This window comes from Oncorhynchus nerka, linkage group LG26 (genome assembly GCF_034236695.1).
Source record: "Oncorhynchus nerka isolate Pitt River linkage group LG26, Oner_Uvic_2.0, whole genome shotgun sequence".
Classification (NCBI taxonomy): domain Eukaryota; kingdom Metazoa; phylum Chordata; class Actinopteri; order Salmoniformes; family Salmonidae; genus Oncorhynchus; species Oncorhynchus nerka.
In genome coordinates this window covers 35319865-35341885 of record NC_088421.1, presented here as the reverse complement: position 1 = coordinate 35341885, position 22021 = coordinate 35319865, and the positions used below count along the sequence as shown (strand labels likewise).

Here is a 22021-nt window from a genome sequence, read left to right as displayed (position 1 = left end):
GTGCTTGTTATAAAGGGAAAAGGGTGCTTGTTATTAAGGGAAAAGGGTGCTTGTTATAAAGGGAGAAGGGTGCTTGTTATAAAGGGAAAAGGGTGCTTGTTATAAAGGGAAAAGGGTGCTTGTTATAAAGGGAAAAGGGTGCTTGTTATAAAGGGAAAGGGGTGCTTGTTATAAAGGGAAAAGGGTGCTTGTTATAAAGGGAAAAGGGTGCTTGTTATAAAGGGAGAAGGGTGCTTGTTATAAAGAAAAGGGTGCTTGTTATAAAGGAGAAAAGGGTGCTTGTTATAAAGTTATAAAGGGAAAAGGGTGCTTGTTATAAAGGGAAAAGGGTGCTTGTTATAAAGGAGAAGGGTGCTTGTTATAAAGGAAAAGGGTGCTTGTTATAAAGGGAGAAGGGTGCTTGTTATAAAGGAAAAGGATGCTTGTTATAAAGGGAGAAGGGTGCTTGTTATTAAGGGAAAAGGGTGCTTGTTATAAAGGGAGAAGGGTGCTTGTTATAAAGGGAAAAGGGTGCTTGTTATAAAAGGGAGAAGGGTGCTTGTTATAAAGGGAAAAGGGTGCTTGTTATAAAAGGGAGAAGGGTGCTTGTTATTAAGGGAAAAGGGTGCTTGTTATAAAGGGAGAAGGGTGCTTGTTATTAAGGGAAAAGGTGCTTGTTATTAAGGGAAAAGGGTGCTTGTTATAAAGGGTTATAAAGGGAAAATGCTTGTTATTAAGGGAAAAGGGTGCTTGTTATAAAGGGAAAAGGGTGCTTGTTATAAAGGGAAAAGGGTGCTTGTTATAAAGGGGAAAAGGGTGCTTGTTATAAAGGGAAAAGGGTGCTTGTTATAAAGGGAAAAGGGTGCTTGTTATAAAGTGGAGGAAAAGGGTGCTTGTTATAAAGGGAGAAAGGGTGCTTGTTATAAAGGGAAAAGGGTGCTTGTTATAAAAGGGAGAAGGGTGCTTGTTATAAAGGGAAAAGGATGCTTGTTATAAAGGGAGAAGGGTGCTTGTTATTAAGGGAAAGGGTGCTTGTTATAAAGGGAAAAGGGTGCTTGTTATAAAGGGAAAAGGGTGCTTGTTATAAGGGAAAAGGGTGCTTGTTATAAAGGGAAAAGGGTGCTTGTTATAAAGGGTGCTTGTTATAAAGGGTGCTTGTTATTAAGGGAAAGGGGTGCTTGTTATTAAGGGAAAAGGGTGCTTGTTATAAAGGAAAAGGGTGCTTGTTATAAAGGGAAAAGGGTGCTTGTTATAAAGGGAAAAGGGTGCTTGTTATAAAGGGTGCTTGTTATAAAGGGAAAATGGTGCTTGTTATAAAAGGGTGCTTGTTATAAAGGGAAAAGGGTGCTTGTTATAAAGGGAAAATGGTGCTTGTTATAAAGGAAAGGGTGCTTGTTATAAAAGGGAAAAGGGTGCTTGTTATATAAAGGGAAAAGGGTGCTTGTTATAAAGGGAAAAGGGTGCTTGTTATAAAGGGAAAAGGGTGCTTGTTATAAAGGGAGAAGGGTGCTTGTTATATAAGGGAAAAGGATGCTTGTTATTAAGGGAAAAGGGTGCTTGTTATAAAGGGTGCTTGTTATAAAGGGTGCTTGTTATTAAGGGAAAAGGGTGCTTGTTATTAAGGGAAAAGGGTGCTTGTTATAAAGGGAAAAGGGTGCTTGTTATTAAGGGAAAGGGTGCTTGTTATAAAGGGAGAAGGGTGCTTGTTATAAAGGGAAAAGGGTGCTTGTTATAAAGGAAAGGGTGCTTGTTATTAAGTTATAAAGGAAAAGGGTGAAAGGGTGCTTGTTATAAAGGGAAAAGGGTGCTTGTTATAAAAGGGAGAAGGGTGCTTGTTATTAAGGGAAAAGGGTGCTTGTTATAAAGGGAGAAGGGTGCTTGTTATTAAGGGAAAGGGTGCTTGTTATAAAGGGAAAAGGGTGCTTGTTATAAAGGGAAAAGGGTGCTTGTTATAAAGGGAAAAGGGTGCTTGTTATAAAAGGGAAAAGGGTGCTTGTTATAAAGGGAAAGGGTGCTTGTTATAAAGGGTGCTTGTTATTAAGGGAAAAGGGTGCTTGTTATTAAGGGAAAAGGGTGCTTGTTATAAAGGAAAAGGGTGCTTGTTATAAAGGGAAAAGGGTGCTTGTTATAAAGGGAAAAGGGTGCTTGTTATAAAGGGTGCTTGTTATAAAGGGAAAATGGTGCTTGTTATAAAGGGTGCTTGTTATAAAGGGAAAAGGGTGCTTGTTGTAAAGAGAAAAGGGTGCTTGTTATAAAGGGAGAAGGGTGCTTGTTATAAAGGGAAAAGGGTGCTTGTTATAAAGGGTGCTTGTTATAAAGGGAAAATGGTGCTTGTTATAAAGGGTGCTTGTTATAAAGGGAAAAGGGTGCTTGTTATAAAGAGAAAAGGGTGCTTGTTGTAAAGAGAAAAGGGTGCTTGTTATAAAGGGAAAAGGGTGCTTGTTATAAAGGGAAAATGGTGCTTGTTATAAAGGGTGCTTGTTATAAAGAGAAAAGGGTGCTTGTTATAAAGGGAGAAGGGTGCTTGTTATAAAGGGAGAAGGGTGCTTGTTATAAAGGGAAAAGGGTGCTTGTTATAAAGAGAAAAGGGTGCTTGTTATAAAGAGAAAAGGGTGATTGTTATAAAGAGAAAAGGGTGATTGTTATAAAGGGAAAAGGGTGCTTGTTATAAAGGGAGAAGGGTGCTTGTTATAAAGGGAAAAGGGTGCTTGTTATAAAGGGAAAGGGTGCTTGTTATAAAGGGAAAAGGGTGCTTGTTATAAAGGGTGCTTGTTATAAAGGGAAAAGGGTGCTTGTTATAAAGGGAAAAGGGTGCTTGTTATAAAGGGAAAAGGGTGCTTGTTATAAAGGGAAAATGGTGCTTGTTATAAAGGGTGCTTGTTATAAAGAGAAAAGGGTGCTTGTTATAAAGGGTGCTTGTTATAAAAGGGTGCTTGTTATAAAGGGAGAAGGGTGCTTGTTATAAAGGGAAAAGGGTGCTTGTTATAAAGAGAAAAGGGTGCTTGTTATAAAGAGAAAAGGGTGATTGTTATAAAGGGAAAAGGGTGATTGTTATAAAGGGAGAAGGGTGCTTGTTATAAAGGGGAAAGGGTGCTTGTTATAAAGGGTGCTTGTTATTAAGGGAAAAGGGTGCTTGTTATAAAGATAAAAGGGTGCTTGTTATAAAGGGAAAAGGGTGCTTGTTATAAAGGGTGCTTGTTATAAAGGGAAAAGGGTGCTTGTTATAAAGGGGAAAGGGTGCTTGTTATAAAGGGTGCTTGTTATAAAGGGAAAAGGGTGCTTGTTATAAAGGGAAAAGGGTGCTTGTTATAAAGGGATAAAGGGTGCTTGTTATAAAGGGAAAAGGGTGCTTGTTATAAAGGGAGAAGGGTGCTTGTTATAAAGATAAAAGGGTGCTTGTTATAAAGGGAGAAGGGTGCTTGTTATAAAGATAAAAGGGTGCTTGTTATAAAGGGAAAAGGGTGCTTGTTATAAAGGGAAAAGGGTGCTTGTTATAAAGGAGAAAAGGGTGCTTGTTATAAAGGAAAGGGTGCTTGTTATAAAGGAAAAGGGTGCTTGTTATAAAGGAGAAAAGGGTGCTTGTTATAAAGGAAAAGGGTGCTTGTTATAAAGGGGGGAAAGGGTGCTTGTTATAAAGGGAGAAGGGTGCTTGTTATAAAGGGAGAAGGGTGCTTGTTATAAAGATAAAAGGGTGCTTGTTATAAAGGGGAAAGGGTGCTTGTTATAAAGGGAGAAGGGTGCTTGTTATAAAGGGAAAAGGGTGCTTGTTATAAAGGGAAAGGGTGCTTGTTATAAAGAAAAGGGAGAAAAGGGTGCTTGTTATAAAGGAAAAGGGTGCTTGTTATAAAGGGAAAGGGTGCTTGTTATAAAGGAAAAAGGGTGCTTGTTATAAAGGGAAAAGGGTGCTTGTTATAAAGGGAGAAGGGTGCTTGTTATAAAGGGAGAAGGGTGCTTGTTATAAAGGAAAAGGGTGCTTGTTATAAAGGGGAAAGGGTGCTTGTTATAAAGGGAGAAGGGTGCTTGTTATAAAGGGGAAAGGGTGCTTGTTATAAAGGAAAAGGGTGCTTGTTATAAAGGTTATAAAGAAAAGGGTGCTTGTTATAAAGGGAAAAGGGTGCTTGTTATAAAGGGAAAAGGGTGCTTGTTATAAAGGGGAAAGGGTGCTTGTTATAAAGGGAAAAGGGTGCTTGTTATAAAGGGAAAAGGGTGCTTGTTATAAAGGGAGAAGGGTGCTTGTTATAAAGGGAGAAGGGTGCTTGTTATAAAGGGGAAAGGGTGCTTGTTATAAAGGGTGCTTGTTATTAAGGGAAAAGGGTGCTTGTTATAAAGGGAGAAGGGTGCTTGTTATAAAGGGAGAAGGGTGCTTGTTATAAAGGGAGAAGGGTGCTTGTTATAAAGGGAGAAGGGTGCTTGTTATAAAGATAAAAGGGTGCTTGTTATAAAGATAAAAGGGTGCTTGTTATAAAGGGAAAAGGGTGCTTGTTATAAAGGGAAAGGGTGCTTGTTATAAAGGGGCTTGTTATAAAGGGTGCTTGTTATAAAGGGAAAAAGGGTGCTTGTTATAAAGGGAGAAAAGGGTGCTTGTTATAAAGTGCTTGTTATAAAGGGAAAAGGGTGCTTGTTATAAAGGGAGAAGGGTGCTTGTTATAAAGAGAAAAGGGTGCTTGTTATAAAGGGAAAAGGGTGCTTGTTATAAAGGGAAAAGGGTGCTTGTTATAAAGGGAAAAGGGTGCTTGTTATAAAGGGAAAAGGGTGCTTGTTATAAAGGGAAAAGGGTGCTTGTTATAAAGGGAAAAGGGTGCTTGTTATAAAGGGAGAAGGGTGCTTGTTATAAAGGAAAAAGGGTGCTTGTTATAAAGGGAAAGGGTGCTTGTTATAAAGGAAAAGGGTGCTTGTTATAAAGGGAAAAGGGTGCTTGTTATAAAGGGAAAAGGGTGCTTGTTATAAAGGGAAAAGGGTGCTTGTTATAAAGGGAAAAGGGTGCTTGTTATAAAGGAAAAGGGTGCTTGTTATAAAGGGAAAGGGTGCTTGTTATAAAGGGAAAAGGGTGCTTGTTATAAAGGAGAAGGGTGCTTGTTATAAAGGAAAAGGGTGCTTGTTATAAAGGGGTTATAAAAGGGTGCTTGTTATAAAGGGAGAAGGGTGCTTGTTATAAAGGGAGAAGGGTGGAAAGGGTGCTTGTTATAAAGGGAGAAGGGTGCTTGTTATAAAGGGAGAAGGGTGCTTGTTATAAAGGAAAAGGGTGCTTGTTATAAAGGAGAAGGGTGCTTGTTATAAAGGGTGGTTATAAAGGGTGCTTGTTATAAAGGGTGCTTGGGAAAAGGGTGCTTGTTATAAAGGGGTGGTGCTTGTTATAAAGGAAAAGGGTGGTTATAAAAAAGGGTGTTATTGTTATAAAGGGAAAAGGGTGCTTGTTATAAAGGGAGAAGGGTGCTTGTTATAAAGGAAAGGGTGCTTGTTATAAAGGGAGAAGGGTGCTTGTTATAAAGGAAAAGGGTGCTTGTTATAAAGGGGGTTAAAGGGTGCTTGTTATAAAGGGCTTGTTATAAAAAGGGTGCTTGTTATAAAGGAGAAAAGGGTGCTTGTTATAAAGGGAGGAAAAGGGTGCTTGTTATAAAGGAAAAGGGTGCTTGTTATAAAGGGAAAAGGGTGCTTGTTATAAAGGGGAGAAGGGTGCTTGTTATAAAGGGAAAAGGGTGCTTGTTTAGGAAAAGGGTGCTTGTTATAAAAAAGGGTGCTTGTTATAAAGGGAGAAGGGTGCTTGTTATAAAGGGAGAAGGGTGCTTGTTATAAAGGGAAAAGGGTGCTTGTTATAAAGAGAAAAGGGTGCTTGTTATAAAGAGAAAAGGGTGCTTGTTATAAAGGAGAAGGGTGCTTGTTATAAAGAGAAAAGGGTGCTTGTTATAAAGGGGAAAGGGTGCTTGTTATAAAGGGAGAAGGGTGCTTGTTATAAAGGGAGAAGGGTGCTTGTTATAAAGATAAAAGGGTGCTTGTTATAAAGGGGAAAAGGGTGCTTGTTATAAAGGGAAAAGGGTGCTTGTTATAAAGGGAGAAGGGTGCTTGTTATAAAGGGAGAAGGGTGCTTGTTATAAAGGGAGAAGGGTGCTTGTTATAAAGGGAAAAGGGTGCTTGTTATAAAGGGAGAAGGGTGCTTGTTATAAAGGGGAAAGGGTGCTTGTTATAAAGGGAAAAGGGTGCTTGTTATAAAGGGAAAAGGGTGCTTGTTATAAAGGGTGCTTGTTATAAAGGGAAAAGGGTGCTTGTTATAAAGATAAAAGGGTGCTTGTTATAAAGGGAGAAAGGGTGCTTGTTATAAAGATAAAAGGGTGCTTGTTATAAAGGGAAAAGGGTGCTTGTTATAAAGGGGAAAGGGTGCTTGTTATAAAGGGAAAAGGGTGCTTGTTATAAAGGGAAAAGGGTGCTTGTTATAAAGGGAAAAGGGTGCTTGTTATAAAGGGAGAAGGGTGCTTGTTATAAAGATAAAGGGTGCTTGTTATAAAGGAAAAGGGTGCTTGTTATAAAGGGAAAAGGGTGCTTGTTATAAAGGGAAAAGGGTGCTTGTTATAAAGGGAGAAGGGTGCTTGTTATAAAGGGAGAAGGGTGCTTGTTATAAAGGGAGAAGGGTGCTTGTTATAAAGGGAAAAGGGTGCTTGTTATAAAGGGAAAAGGGTGCTTGTTATAAAGGGAAAAGGGTGCTTGTTATAAAGGGAAAAGGGTGCTTGTTATAAAGGGCTTGTTATAAAGGGTGCTTGTTATAAAGGGTGCTTGTTATAAAGGGAAAAGGGTGCTTGTTATAAAGGGTGCTTGTTATAAAGGGACTTGTTAAAGGGTGCTTGTTATAAAGGGAAAAGGGTGCTTGTTATAAAGGGAGAAGGGTGCTTGTTATAAAGGGAAAAGGGTGCTTGTTATAAAGATAAAAGGGTGCTTGTTATAAAGGGAAAAGGGTGCTTGTTATAAAGGGAAAAGGGTGCTTGTTATAAAGGGAAAAGGGTGCTTGTTATAAAGGAAAAGGGTGCTTGTTATAAAGGGAAAAGGGTGCTTGTTATAAAGGAAAAAGGGTGCTTGTTATAAAGGGAAAAGGGTGCTTGTTATAAAGGGAAAAGGGTGCTTGTTATAAAGGGAAAAGGGTGCTTGTTATAAAGGTAAAAGGGTGCTTGTTATAAAGGGAAAAGGGTGCTTGTTATAAAGGGAAAAGGGTGCTTGTTATAAAGATAAAAGGGTGCTTGTTATAAAGGGAAAAGGGTGCTTGTTATAAAGGGGAAAGGGTGCTTGTTATAAAGGGAAAAGGGTGCTTGTTATAAAGGGAAAAGGGTGCTTGTTATAAAGGGAAAAGGGTGCTTGTTATAAAGGGAGAAGGGTGCTTGTTATAAAGGGAAAAGGGTGCTTGTTATAAAGGGTTATAAGGGAAAAGGGTGCTTGTTATAAAAGATAAAGGGAAAAAGGGTGCTTGTTATAAAGGGAAAAGGGTGCTTGTTATAAAGGAAAAGGGTGCTTGTTATAAAGGTGCTTGGAAAAGGGTGCTTGTTATAAAGGTTATAAAAAGGGTGATTGTTATAAAGGGAGAAGGGTGCTTGTTATAAAGGAGAAGGGTGCTTGTTATAAAGATAAAAGGGTGCTTGTTATAAAGGGAGTTATAAAGGGTGCTTGTTATAAAGATAAAAAGGGTGCTTGTTATAAAGGGGAAAGGGTGCTTGTTATAAAGGGAAAAGGGTGCTTGTTATAAAGGGAAAGGGTGCTTGTTATAAAGGGAAAGGGTGCTTGTTATAAAGGGAAAAGGGTGCTTGTTATAAAGAAAAGGGTGCTTGTTATAAAGGGAAAAGGGTGCTTGTTATAAGGGTGCTTGGAAAAGGGTGCTTGTTATAAAGGGAAAAGGGTGCTTGTTATAAAGGGAAAAGGGTGCTTGTTATAAAGGGAAAGGGTGGGTGCTTGTTATAAAGGGAAAAGGGTGCTTGTTATAAAGGGAGAAGGGTGCTTGTTATAAAGGAAAAGGGTGCTTGTTATAAAGGGAAAAGGGTGCTTGTTATAAAGGGAGAAGGGTGCTTGTTATAAAGAGAAAGGGTGCTTGTTATAAAAGGAGGGTGCTTGTTAAAGGGTGCTTGTTATAAAGGGAGAAGGGTGCTTGTTATAAAGATAAAAGGGTGCTTGTTATAAAAGGGAGAAGGGTGCTTGTTATAAAGGGTTAAAAGGGTGCTTGTTATAAAGGAGAAGGGTGCTTGTTATAAAGGGAGAAAGGGTGCTTGTTATAAAGGGAAAGGGTGCTTGTTATAAAGGGAAAAGGGTGCTTGTTATAAAGGGAAAAGGGTGCTTGTTATAAAGGGGAAAGGGTGCTTGTTATAAAGGGAAAAGGGTGCTTGTTATAAAGGGAAAAGGGTGCTTGTTATAAAGGAAAAGGGTGCTTGTTATAAAGGGTGCTTGTTATAAAGGGTGCTTGTTATAAAGGGTGCTTGTTATAAAGGGAAAAGGGTGCTTGTTATAAAGGGAAAAGGGTGCTTGTTATAAAGGGAAAAGGGTGCTTGTTATAAAGGGAAAAGGGTGCTTGTTATAAAGGGAGAAGGGTGCTTGTTATAAAGGAAAAGGGTGCTTGTTATAAAGGGAAATAAAGGAGAAAAAGGGTGCTTGTTATAAAGAAAAGGGTGCTTGTTATAAAGGGAAAAGGGTGCTTGTTATAAAGGGAAAAGGGTGCTTGTTATAAAGAAAAGGGTGCTTGTTATAAAGGGAAAAGGGTGCTTGTTATAAAGGGAAAAGGGTGCTTGTTATAAAGGGAAAAGGGTGCTTGTTATAAAGGGGAAAAGGGTGCTTGTTATAAAGGGAAAGGGGGTGCTTGTTATAAAGAAAAGGGTGCTTGTTATAAAGGAAAAGGGTGCTTGTTATAAAGGGAAAAGGGTGCTTGTTATAAAGGGAAAAGGGTGCTTGTTATAAAGGGAAAAGGGTGCTTGTTATAAAGGGAAAAGGGTGCTTGTTATAAAGGGAAAAGGGTGCTTGTTATAAAGGGAGAAGGGTGCTTGTTATAAAGGGAAAAGGGTGCTTGTTATAAAGGGAAAAGGGTGCTTGTTATAAAGGGAGAAGGGTGCTTGTTATAAAGATAAAAGGGTGCTTGTTATAAAGGGAAAGGGTGCTTGTTATAAAGGGAGAAGGGTGCTTGTTATAAAGATAAAAGGGTGCTTGTTATAAAGGGAGAAGGGTGCTTGTTATAAAGGAAAAGGGTGCTTGTTATAAAGGGAGAAGGGTGCTTGTTATAAAGGGATAAAGGGTGCTTGTTATAAAGATAAAAGGGTGCTTGTTATAAAGGGAAAGGGTGCTTGTTATAAAGGGAGAAGGGTGCTTGTTATAAGGGGAAAAGGGGTTATAAAGGGAAAAGGGTGCTTGTTATAAAGGGAGAAGGGTGCTTGTTATAAAGGGGAAAGGGTGCTTGTTATAAAGGGAAAAGGGTGCTTGTTATAAAGGGAGAAGGGGGCTTGTTATAAAGGGGAAAGGGTGCTTGTTATAAAGGGAAAAGGGTGCTTGTTATAAAGGGAGAAGGGTGCTTGTTATAAAGGGTGCTTGTTATAAAGGGAAAAGGGTGCTTGTTATAAAGGGAAAAGGGTGCTTGTTATAAAGGGAGAAGGGTGCTTGTTATAAAGGGAAAAGGGTGCTTGTTATAAAGGGAGAAGGGGGCTTTTTTGGACGCAGTCCATATCGGATTATTTGTGTTAATTCCCCTCTTCTCTCTAACTGCAGGTGGACAAAGTACCAGAGATGGAGGGTAAAATGGATCTACCAACTCCGCCATATTGCCTTTCCCCAAAACCTGAGACAGTGAATGGCTACACCCTGGTGACAGACTCCTCTGGGCTACCCAGGGGCGGTGGTGTGGTTGGGCTACACATTACGGATCGGCCCACCACCCCTCCACCTGAGTCCCCCATAGTCCTGAATGGGTACAGGGCAGAGGAGAGAGAGAAGCAGGTAGAGGAGGAGAGGTGGGAGGTAGAGGAGGAGATGAGGAGGGGAGAGGAGGAGATAGGTAGCGGTCAGGATGTGAGTTTCCAGAGCCTTCTGAGGAGGTCGAGGGAGTATGTGGAGAGAGAGCAGGCCCAGAGGGGGTCAAAGGTCATCGGCAGGGTCACTTCCACCACCCCATCTGCGGAGAGCCTCTCTGACAAGGAGAACGAGAGCCGCAGTCCTCTGGGAGAGATGAAACCTGAACAGGGGTACAGCCTGCGCCACAGTCCGCTAAACCCAACTCAGACCCAGGCCCACATCCATCACCAGAGTCAGTATCCTGCCCAAGCGCAAGCCCAGTACCAGGCTGTGTGTGACCCATATGACTCTCGGTTTAGCTGCCTCTCATCTGGCCTCCCCGACCCTTACGCCCTCCTGCCCAGCCCTGAACCCAGCATGAGTCCCCGCCCCCACCGCCACCGACCACGTCCAGTGTCCACTGGTAACATCATGATCTCCTTCCCCATTGGCTCGGCCGACCTCATCCCCAGAGGGATAGTGGGGAGGCACCAGGAGAGCACTGTTGTCATGGCGACAGGGGTGATGAGGTCACCGGAACGGGGGTCAGGCGTCAGTGACGGTAGTAGTCGTCGTGGCAGCCAGTGTGGCACCAGCCCGGTCCAGGAGAAGAGCTGCAGCCCCGTCAGTACCTCCGGAACTGGTTCACATGGGCATCATGACATCATCAGCTCCGTGTTTCGCCGGCGCTGCCACACCCTAGACAGCCAGCTCCACTCCTCCCATTCTGCCTCAGGACCTGGCATGGACCACAGCCAGGAGAGGCTCCCGCGCTTCATGGGGGGAGTGCCTCGTTTGGCCCCGAGCCGTAGGAGCCCCGCGGTCCCCCTGAATCAGTCCTATGAGGTGGAGAACCCCTCGGCAACGCTGCTAAGGCCCCACGTGAGACCCTTGACCCCTGACCTCTCTCCTTGCCAGATGAGGCTGGATCCTGAGGGGCCTCAGGGGCCCCATGATGGACGGATCACACCCAGCTCTTCCCTAGAGGAGCAGGACAGTAAGACAGGTGAGAGAGAGAGATCGTTGTAACGTAGTGTGTATGATATAAGAGAGTGTTATGAAGAAAACTCAGTCTGTACTGAGTACTCTGTGATTAATTTGTCTTGAATGTAAAGTCCACTACTTTTCGTGCAATCATTGAAAATAATTGTGTGTGTGTGTGCGTTCATGCAAGTGTGTGTGTGTGGTATGTGCGCTTGTATGTGTACGACCGGCCGTGCGTTTATGTGTCTTTTCTTTTTTTGTGTGTGTGTGTTTCAGAGGAGACCCAGCGATGTGTGAGTGCTCTGGAGGAGATGCAGAGGCGCCTGGAGGAGGAGCATGCCCTGCAGATGTCTCTTCTCATGGCTGAACAGAAGAGAGAACAACAGCGCCTCTGTCAGGTCAGGACATGGAACCATAGCATGTTGACCCTGTTCAATGTATCAAAAGCCACATTTGTCACTATTCTTCCACAACTATCAGCATTCCTTCCTAGTTTGTGATATTACATACAGTATAGTGTTTGCAGACAGAATGTCACACAGATAATTGAACTTTAAAGCTACAGTCTGGGATTTGGGAAGCTGTTTCTTGGATGTCATGGTCTGTCAGTCCTTGCATCTAGAGCTCTGTGTAGTATGAATTTGAGAGGGGTTACATGTCCCTAGCCCCACCCCTCAGCTGTATACCAAAACAAGTGTTTTTGAATCCCAGAATGTGGCTTTAAGTTCCACAAGTTTGAATATGTTAGCATTTGCAAAGTGTTTTGTTTGGCTGCTGTAGAGAAGTGACTGTTCAATCCTCAATACTACACATCCGTCACGGGACAACGCTCCTGTGTGTGTGTGTGTGTGTGTATGTGTGTTTATCTGTGTGTGTGTGTGTGTGTGTGTGTGTGTGTGTGTGTGTGTATGTGTGTTTATCTGTGTCTTTATTAGGAGCTGGATGAGAAGGGGAAGAGGCTGAGAGAGCAGGGGTGTGGCCGGCTCCTGAGTGGGGACGGTGGACTCAGCCCTTCCTGCCCGAGCCTTAGCCCCACCCTGAGTGCTACTGATAGGTCACCTAGACACAGTGTACACAGCATGGGTAGGTGGACTGTGGCATGGAAGAATAACTCACACACACAAACCATCACATTGGTAGATGTCATTGGGTTGAAGCATGGGGAAATATAACTATTTTTTCTATTACTATTTGAAATAGGGAGGTGCTTTACAAAACCCTTACGGCATTTTAGTTTTTTACCTCTCCTCAGCTTGTACATTTCTTTTGTATTTTAATTCTCATCTTCATATTTGTATTTTTTATGTGCAAATTCATCAATAAAATACAGACCTAACTGTTGACACAATAAATGCATGTACTGCAACAATGACCCTGTAGGTCTCAGAAATGTAAAGCCATCTTGGTAACGTGAGTTGTTTATTGCCTATTTACCTGTTTCTGTGTGAATGTAATGTGTAAAAGGTTTCTTTCCCCTCTCTCTCTCCAGGTTTCTCCTCTCCACTGAGATCCAGTGCTCCCTCTCCCTCCATGCAGCCTCCTGTCTACCTGTGGGGGCCCACCTGGGGGGCCAGCAAGCCCTGGGGAAGGCTCAGTCAGGTGCTTGTGTGGTTGTGTGCATGCGTGTGCTTCTACATACAGTATATGTGTGTGGTTTCCAACTGTTGCTTTTACACCTGCATTGTTTGCTGTTTGGGGTTTTAGGCTGGGTTTCTGTACAGCACTTTGAGATATCAGCTGATGTACGAAGGGCTATATAAATAAATTAGATTTTTTTTTTTTTTTTTTTTTTTTGGTCCTACCTCTTGTGTCTCCATTTCCAGAATCATGTTCGATGTATATTTGTGTTTCATTGTTTTATCATACAATAGATTTAATATAATACAATCTTCTCTTGACTGAGTGTAAGTTGATTTCCATGTGTCTATTGCTGTACTATGCTACTGGTCCTCACTCAGGTTGTGACAGTTGAACAGCAGAGGGCGCTGTGTCGTCTGGGAGCCATCAGTTGTGGGTTCCTCACCCGCAGACTGCTCCAGACAGAGAAGGTGAAACAGCTGCGCCAGACCATTCAGGTGAGAGCACTCTTATATCTGCACACAGAAACACACACGTATACACAGTGTAGATGTATATACTACTATACAGTGTAGGTATGTAGGGGAATAGCAACTGAATCATAATGGAACTGAAACACAGTCATATTGGACTTTGACTGATTTAAAGACGATCACCTTTATTAATTAATCATTTCAATGGTATGGTTTTAGGACACACAAGAGTTCATCTGCTCGTTCCAGACTGAAGCTCCACAGAAGAGAGGATCCATCTCAGCACAGGACCTGTCTCTGCAGGAGAGAGTCAGGGCACAGGTAACACTCAGAGAGAGAGAGACAAACACACACACACACACACACACACACACACACACACACACACACACACACACACACACATATACACACACAGAAAGTGGAACCGGATGACTACGAGTATTGATTATATTGTATGTGTGTCCCCTCCTTCAGTTGCGTGCGGCTCGATATGACATCCATGACATCTTCTTTGAGATGCCCCTGGAGGAGAGGCTGGCTCTGCTGCAGCTGGACAGAGAGGTCCGCACAGAGAAGAAGCTACGAGAAATGGTAACCTGACTGGACATTTCACCTTTCAATCAAAGACTTGGACCAACCACAACACACTGAGCGGGACTTTTAACTGTCAGTCACACAAATAGGCCAATCATAACAGAAGGACGTAAACTTTGTCACTCTCACAGTAATAAATCACAAAAACAAGTGTAAAGTCCCTTAGAAAAGTGACCTTAGATAAAACATTATTTAACTTTTTAAAGCAGAGCCTAGCTTGACCCTAAGGCTGCAGCTTGGAGACAAATTAAGTTTATTTCCAAAACGCTATATCTACAATTTTTCACATTTGTGTTTTTTCGCCACAAATGATAACTTTTAGGTACCTTCACAATTTTTAATTCATAGATTTTAAGTGTGTATTAAAAAAAAAAATGTTGCTAAATACTATACACTATATATCCATTGTTTAATTGTTTAACTGGAATGCAATGTCCGTATACTGTATATTTGACTGTGACTAGCTATCTTAAGATGAAGGCACTAACTGTAAGTCACTCTGGATAAGAGCATCTGCTAAATGACTCAAATGTCAAATGTAAATGCTTTACATACAGATCTCATACATGTTTTTACATTTGGATGTCACAAATGTATCACTTGTACAGTTCTTTATAAAAAATATATATATTTGTTACATTTGGTTGTGTATAATCTAGCAGTATTCATTATCTGAGAGTAAGGCGGATATTCTTTTATTTAACCAGGCAAGTCATTTAAGGACAAATTCTTATTTACAATGACGGCCTAGGAACAGCGGGTTAACTGCCTTGTTCAGGGGCAGAATGACAGATTTTACCTTGTCAGCTCAGGGATTCGATCTAGCAACCTTTCGGCTACTAGTCCAACGCTCTAACCACTAGGCTACCTGCCTCTAACCACTAGGCTACCTGCCTCTAACCACTAGGCTACCTGCCTCTAACCACTAGGCTACGTGCCTCTATAACCACTAGGCTACCTGCCTCTAACCACTAGGCTACATGTCTCTAACCACTAGGCTACCTGTCTCTAACCACTAGGCTACCTGTCTCTAACCACTAGGCTACCTGCCTCTATAACCACTAGGCTACCTGCCTCTATAACCACTAGGCTACCTGCCTCTATAACCACTAGGCTACCTAACTCTAACCACTAGGCTACCTGTCTCTAACCACTGGGCTACCTGTCTCTAACCACTAGGCTACCTGTCTCTAACCACTAGGCTACCTGTCTCTAACCACTAGGCTACCTGCCTCTAACCACTAGGCTACCTGTCTCTAACCACTAGGCTACCTGCCTCTAACCACTAGGCTACCTGCCTCTAACCACTAGGCTAACCACTGCCTCTAACCACTAACCACTAGGCTACCTGCCTCTAACCACTAGGCTACCTGCCTCTAACCACTAGGCTACCCGCCTCTAACCACTAGGCTACCTGCCTCTAACCACTAGGCTACCTGTCTACCTGCCTCTATAACCACTAGGCTACCTGTCTCTAACCACTAGGCTACCTGTCTCTAACCACTAGGCTACCTGTCTCTAACCACTAGGCTACCTGTCTCTAACCACTAGGCTACATGCCTCTAACCACTAGGCTACCTGCCTCTAACCACTAGGCTACCTGTCTCTAACCACTAGGCTACCTGTCTCTAACCACTAGGCTACCTGCCTCTAACCACTAGGCTACCTGCCTCTAACCACTAGGCTACCTGCCTCTAACCACTAGGCTACCTGTCTCTAACCACTAGGCTACCTGTCTCTAACCACTAGGCTACCTGCCTCTAACCACTAGGCTACCTGTCTCTACCCACTAGGCTACCTGTCTCTAACCACTAGGCTACCTGTCTCTAACCACTAGGCTACCTGCCTCTAACCACTAGGCTACCTGTCTCTAACCACTAGGCTACCTGTCTCTAACCACTAGGCTACCTGTCTCTACCCACTAGGCTACCTGTCTCTAACCACTAGGCTACCTGTCGCTAACCACTAGGCTACCTGTCTCTAACCACTAGGCTACCTGCCACCCCAAATAGTGTTTTGAAAAAAACATATTATTATTTGTCTCTGAAATGAAACCATCCAGTGAGATTTCAAACAAAATCTTCAAATGAAAATGTCCGATTTCATCAATCAAAAGTAGAGATTAGTTCAACTTTTGATGGATAAAAACATACGCAAAAGACGCTCCTTCCTCTCTGTTGTCCGTCAACGTATGAGCTGCATGGAAAAACCTTGATTCATCTGTCACACAATTTCTGTCTGACCCTGGCCTAATACTTACTTATCCTGGCCTAATACTTACTTATCCTGGCCTAATACTTACTTATCCTGGCCTAATACTTACTTATCCTGGCCTAATACATACGGACCCTGGCCTAAAACATACTGACCCTGGCCTAATACTTACTGACCCTGGCCTAATACTCTGATCAGGCCCTACACCCAAACAAGGGCACTGCGTTCATCCACCTCTGGCCTGCTCGCCTCCCTACCACTGAGGAAGTACAGTTCCCGCTCAGCCCAGTCAAAACTGTTCGCTGCTCTGGCCCCCCAATGGTGGAACAAACTCCCTCACGACGCCAGGACAGCGGAGTCAATCACCACCTTCCGGAGACACCTGAAACCCCACCTCTTTAAGGAATACCTAGGATAGGATAAAGTAATCCTTCTCACCCCCCTTAAAAGATTTAGATGCACTATTGTAAAGTGGCTGTTCCACTGGATGTCATAAGGTGAATGCACCAATTTGTAAGTCGCTCTGGATAAGAGCGTCTGCTAAATGACTTAAATGTAAATGTAAATACTTACTGACCCTGGCCTAATACCTACTGACCCTGGCCTAATACTTACTGACCCTGGCCTAATACTAACTGACCCTGGCCTAAAACATACTGACCCTGGCCTAATACATACTGACCCTGGCCTAATACTTACTGACCCTGGCCTAATACTTACTGACCCTGGCCTAATACATACTGACCCTGGCCTAATACTTACTGACCCTGGCCTAATACTTACTGACCCTGGCCTAATACTTACTGACCCTGGCCTAATACTTACTGACCCTGGCCTAATACTTACTGACCCTGGCCTAATACTTACTGACCCTGGCCTAATACTTACTGACGCTGGCCTAATACATACTGACCCTGGCCTAATACATACTGACCCTGGCCTAATACATACTGACCCTGGCCTAATACTTACTGACCCTGGCCTAATACTTACTGACCCTGGCCTAATACTTACGGACCCTGGCCTAATACATACTGACCGTGGCCTAATACTTACCGACCCTGGCCTAATACATACTGTCCCTGGCCTAAAACATACTGACCCTGGCCTAATACATACTTACCCTGGCCTAATACATACTGACCCTGGCCTAATACTTACTGACCCTGGCCTAATACTTACTGACCCTGGCCTAATACTTACTGACCCTGGCCTAATACATACTGACCCTGGCCTAATACTTACTGACCCTGGCCTAATACTTACTGACCCTGGCCTAATACATACTGACCCTGGCCTAATACTTACTGACCCTGGCCTAATACTTACTGACCCTTGCCTAATACTTACTGACCCTTGCCTAATACTTACTGACCCTGGCCTAATACATACTGACCCTGGCCTAATACATACCGACCCTGGCCTAATACATACCGACCCTGGCCTAAAACATACTGACCCTGGCCTAAAACATACTTACCCTGGCCTAATACATACTGACCCTGGCCTAATACATACTGACCCTGGCCTAAAACATACTGACCCTGGCCTAAAACATACTGACCCTGGCCTAAAACATACTGACCCTGGCCTAAAACATACTGACCCTGGCCTAATACATACTGACCCTGGCCTAATACATACTGACCCTGGCCTAATACATACGGACCCTGGCCTAAAACATACTGACCCTGGCCTAATACTTACTGACCCTGGCCTAATACTTACTGACCCTTGCCTAATACTTACTGACCCTGGCCTAATACATACGGACCCTGGCCTAAAACATACTGACCCTGGCCTAATACTTACTGACCCTGGCCTAATACTTACTGACCCTGGCCTAATACATACGGATCCTGGCCTAAAACATACTTACCCCTGCCTAATACTTACTGACCCTGGCCTAATACATACGGACCCTGGCCTAAAACATACTTAACCTGGCCTAAAACATACTAACCCTGGCCTAATACTTACTGACCCTGGCCTAATACATACTGACCGTGGCCTAATACATACTGACCGTGGCCTAATACATACTGACCGTGGCCTAATACATACTGACCCTGGTCTAATACATACTGACCCTGGCCTAAAACATACTTACCCTGGCCTAAAACAAATGACCCTGGCCTAAAACATACTGACCCTGGCCTAAAACATACTGACCCTGGCCTAAAACATACTGACCCTGGCCTAAAACATACTGACCCTGGCCTTAAACATACTGACCCTGGCCTTAAACATACTGACCCTGGCCTAAAACATACTGACCCTGGCCTAAAACATACTGACCCTGGCCTTAAACATACTGACCCTGGCCTTAAACATACTGACCCTGGCCTTAAACATACTGACCCTGGCCTAAAACATACTGACCCTGGCCTAAAACATACTGACCCTGGCCTAAAACATACTGACCCTGGCCTTAAACATACTGACCCTGGCCTAAAACATACTGACCCTGGCCTAAAACATACTGACCCTGGCCTAAAACATACTGACCCTGGCCTTAAACATACTGACCCTGGCCTTAAACATACTGACCCTGGCCTTAAACATACTGACCCTGGCCTTAAACATACTAACACTGGCTAAAAAAAATGTTTACCCTGGTCTAAAACTTACTCACCCTGGCCTAAAACTTACGGACCCTGGCCTAAAACTTACCGACCCTGGCCTAAAACATACTGACCCTGGCCTAAAACATACTGTTGATGATTCTGATGTGTAACTGTATCTGACAATCTGCTGGCTGTGTGTGTGTGTGTGTCTGGGTGTGTGGTCGATAGGAGAAAGCCAGGAGTCCTAATGACAGAGTGCTGTCTGCTGCCACACAGAGGTCACTGGACAGGAAGAAGAGGTGAGGGGGTTGAGTCCTGTGGGACTGGTTAGATGATGGATCTGTAATCAAACCAGATGCCTTATTCAGATTTGTACCAGGAGATCAGACTATGATAACATATCACAAATATATTTATTTGGCTGACATTATTGAGATAAAAGCATAATTATTCTGATGTGTATGGTTCTGTTCTCTCAGGGTGGGTGAGTCTCCAGGACAAGCCAGGAAAGTACAGAAGAAGCCAAAGAGCCCTCCCACTAACAGGTACAGTAGAGAACAGTGCTGCCCCCTACTGACTGCACATAAGTGGCTCTTACTGTCTCCTATACTTCTTATCTCTGACTGTCTCCTATACTTCACATCTCTGACTGTCTCCTATACTTCACATCTCTTTACTGTCTCTTATATGTCACATCTCTTACTGTCTCCTATACTTCACATCTCTTACTGTCTCCTATACTTCACATCTCTTACTGTCTCCTATACTTCACATCTCTGACTGTCTCCTATACTTCACATCTCTGACTGTCTCCTATACTTCACAACTCTTACTGTCTCCTATACTTCACATATCTTACTGTCTCCTATACATCACATCTCTGACTGTCTCCTATACTTCACATCTCTGACTGTCTCCTATACTTCACATATCTTACTGTCTCCTATACATCACATATCTTACTGTCTCCTATACTTCACATCTCTGACTGTCTCCTATACTTCTCATCTCTGACTGTCTCCTATACTTCACATCTCTTACTGTCTCCTATACTTCACATCTCTTACTGTCTTTCTATATTAAAAAAAATCTGTACATATGAAACAGTTCTCCTCCAGATAGGGGAAAGTGTTTTCGGTGTCAGTACAGGTCAGTGGTACACTATCTATCTGCCCTTTCTGTATTTCTCACCTCATCACTCTCTCTCCCCCTCAGGATCCTGAAGCCAAGTCAGGGTCAGAATGCCTCTGTCCCAGGTCAGCTAAACCGACAGGGGTGAGTACAGTCTCCAACATTTCTCTACTTCTCCCCCTCTCTTTATTTCTCTGCCCTTCTTCTTTAATTCCTCAACGCATACAAAATTTAAAAAAATACAACTATAATTTATAATGAATAAAAATCACCCCATCTCTCCCCTCTCTCTGTCTGTCAATCTAAGTCTGTCTGTCAGGAGCTGGTACAGAAATACCCCGGAGGACAGAGTGAGGCGCTCAGACAGCCTGAAGAAGCATAACTCCCTGGGCTAACTGATTCCTCCCTCAGTCCCTCTATGACCCCTCACTCCCTGACCCTTGACCTCTGAGCCTTCTATCGGCCCCATGTTCCACTATGGTTTGACCACCACCAATGCTACTAGTCTCTCTAACCTCCCTCTAACCTCCCTCTGACCTCCCTCTAACCTCCCTCTGAAGGTTCAGTCCAGTGCTCTCTGCCCATCGAACACCCTACCAAATGTATTGTTACTATAGTTACATAGATTTTCTACTATTACAAACTTATAAATATCTTATAAATATCCCTTAGGTGTGAATGCTGCTGTGCACTCTTGTGCCAAGATAATTCATGCATTAATGCTGCTAGATCGCTATATTTGCTGCTTAACTTGGAAAGACTTTGTAGCTAGAGGCCTTCAGTAGTGGATATGTAGTAGGGAGAAGGACTCATAAAGAAGCATTACAAAAGTAAAGGAAGTAGATTCCATTAGTTAGCGGTCTGGATTGTCTTCTGACAGGTGGCGGCATTCCTCCTCTAATTTTAATTTTAATCTCCTCTAATCATCTTTATTTAACCAGGCAAGTTAGAACAAATCCTTATTTACAACGACGGCCTACCCCGGCCAAACCAGGACGAAGCTGGCCAAGTTAGAACAAATCCTTATTTACAACGACGGCCTACCCCGGCCAAACCAGGACGAAGCTGGCCAAGTTAGAACAAATCCTTATTTACATGACGGCCTACCCCGGCCAAACCAGGACGAAGCTGGCCAAGTTAGAACAAATCCTTATTTACAACGACGGCCTACCCCGGCCAAACCAGGACGAAGCTGGCCAAGTTAGAACAAATCCTTATTTACAACGATGGCCTACCCCGGCCAAACCAGGACGAAGCTGGCCAAGTTAGAACAAATCCTTATTTACATGACGGCCTACCCCGGCCAAACCAGGACGAAGCTGGCCAAGTTAGAACAAATCCTTATTTACATGACGGCCTACCCCGGCCAAACCAGGACGAAGCTGGCCAAGTTAGAACAAATCCTTATTTACATGACGGCCTACCCCGGCCAAACCAGGACGAAGCTGGCCAAGTTAGAACAAATCCTTATTTATTTACAAACCACGAACTGGCCTAGAACCCCGGCCAAACCAGGCCAAACCGAAGCTGGCCAAGTTAGAACAAATCCTTATTTACATGACGGCCTACCCCGGCCAAACCAGGACGAAGCTGGCCAAGTTAGAACAAATCCTTATTTACATGACGGCCTACCCCGGCCAAACCAGGACGAAGCTGGCCAAGTTAGAACAAATCCTTATTTACAACGACGGCCTACCCCGGCCAAACCAGGACGAAGCTGGCCAAGTTAGAACAAATCCTTATTTACAACGATGGCCTACATGACGGCCTACCCAGGCCAAACCAGTTAGAACAAATCCTTATTTAAGCTGGCCAGGAGTTAGAACAAATCCTTATTTACATGACGGCCTACCCCGGCCAAACCAGGACGAAGCTGGCCAAGTTAGAACAAATCCTTATTTACATGACGGCCTACCCCGGCCAAACCAGGACCTGGCCAAGTTAGAACCCGGCCAAACCAGGACGAAGCTGGCCAAGTTAGAACAAATCCTTATTTACAATGATGGCCTAGCCCCAGGCCAAACCAGGACAAACCTGGCCAAGTTAGAACAAATCCTTATTTACAATGATGGCCTACCCCGGCCAAACCAGGACGAAGCTGGCCAAGTTAGAACAAATCCTTATTTACAACGATGGCCTACCCCGGCCAAACCAGGACGAAGCTGGCCAAGTTAGAACAAATCCTTATTTACAACGATGGCCTACCCCGGCCAAACCAGGACGAAGCTGGCCAAGTTAGAACAAATCCTTATTTACAACGATGGCCTACCCCGGCCAAACCAGGACGAAGCTGGCCAAGTTAGAACAAATCCTTATTTACAATGATGGCCTACCCCGGCCAAACCAGGACGAAGCTGGCCAAGTTAGAACAAATCCTTATTTACAATGATGGCCTACCCCGGCCAAACCAGGACGAAGCTGGCCAAGTTAGAACAAATCCTTATTTACATGACGGCCTACCCCGGCCAAACCCGGACGACGCTGGGACAATTGTGCGCC

At 43.5% G+C, this 22021-nt stretch overlaps 1 protein-coding gene across 1 annotated transcript in view; it reads left to right on the top strand.

Annotated features, from left to right (window-relative positions):
* LOC115116280 (centriolar coiled-coil protein of 110 kDa-like) overlaps positions 1-20981 on the top strand; it is a 28257-nt gene extending 7276 nt beyond the window's left edge. Inside the window, exons 4-14 of the mRNA XM_065010559.1 lie at positions 9697-10984; positions 11239-11360; positions 11898-12045; positions 12452-12561; positions 12921-13037; positions 13233-13334; positions 13491-13607; positions 18620-18690; positions 18871-18936; positions 19607-19666; positions 19830-20981. Coding sequence (XP_064866631.1) covers positions 9697-10984; positions 11239-11360; positions 11898-12045; positions 12452-12561; positions 12921-13037; positions 13233-13334; positions 13491-13607; positions 18620-18690; positions 18871-18936; positions 19607-19666; positions 19830-19917 — 2289 coding nt within the window. The 3' untranslated portion in view covers positions 19918-20981. The remainder of the gene's footprint in view (positions 1-9696; positions 10985-11238; positions 11361-11897; positions 12046-12451; positions 12562-12920; positions 13038-13232; positions 13335-13490; positions 13608-18619; positions 18691-18870; positions 18937-19606; positions 19667-19829) is intronic.
* Positions 20982-22021: the final 1040 nt, after the last annotated feature.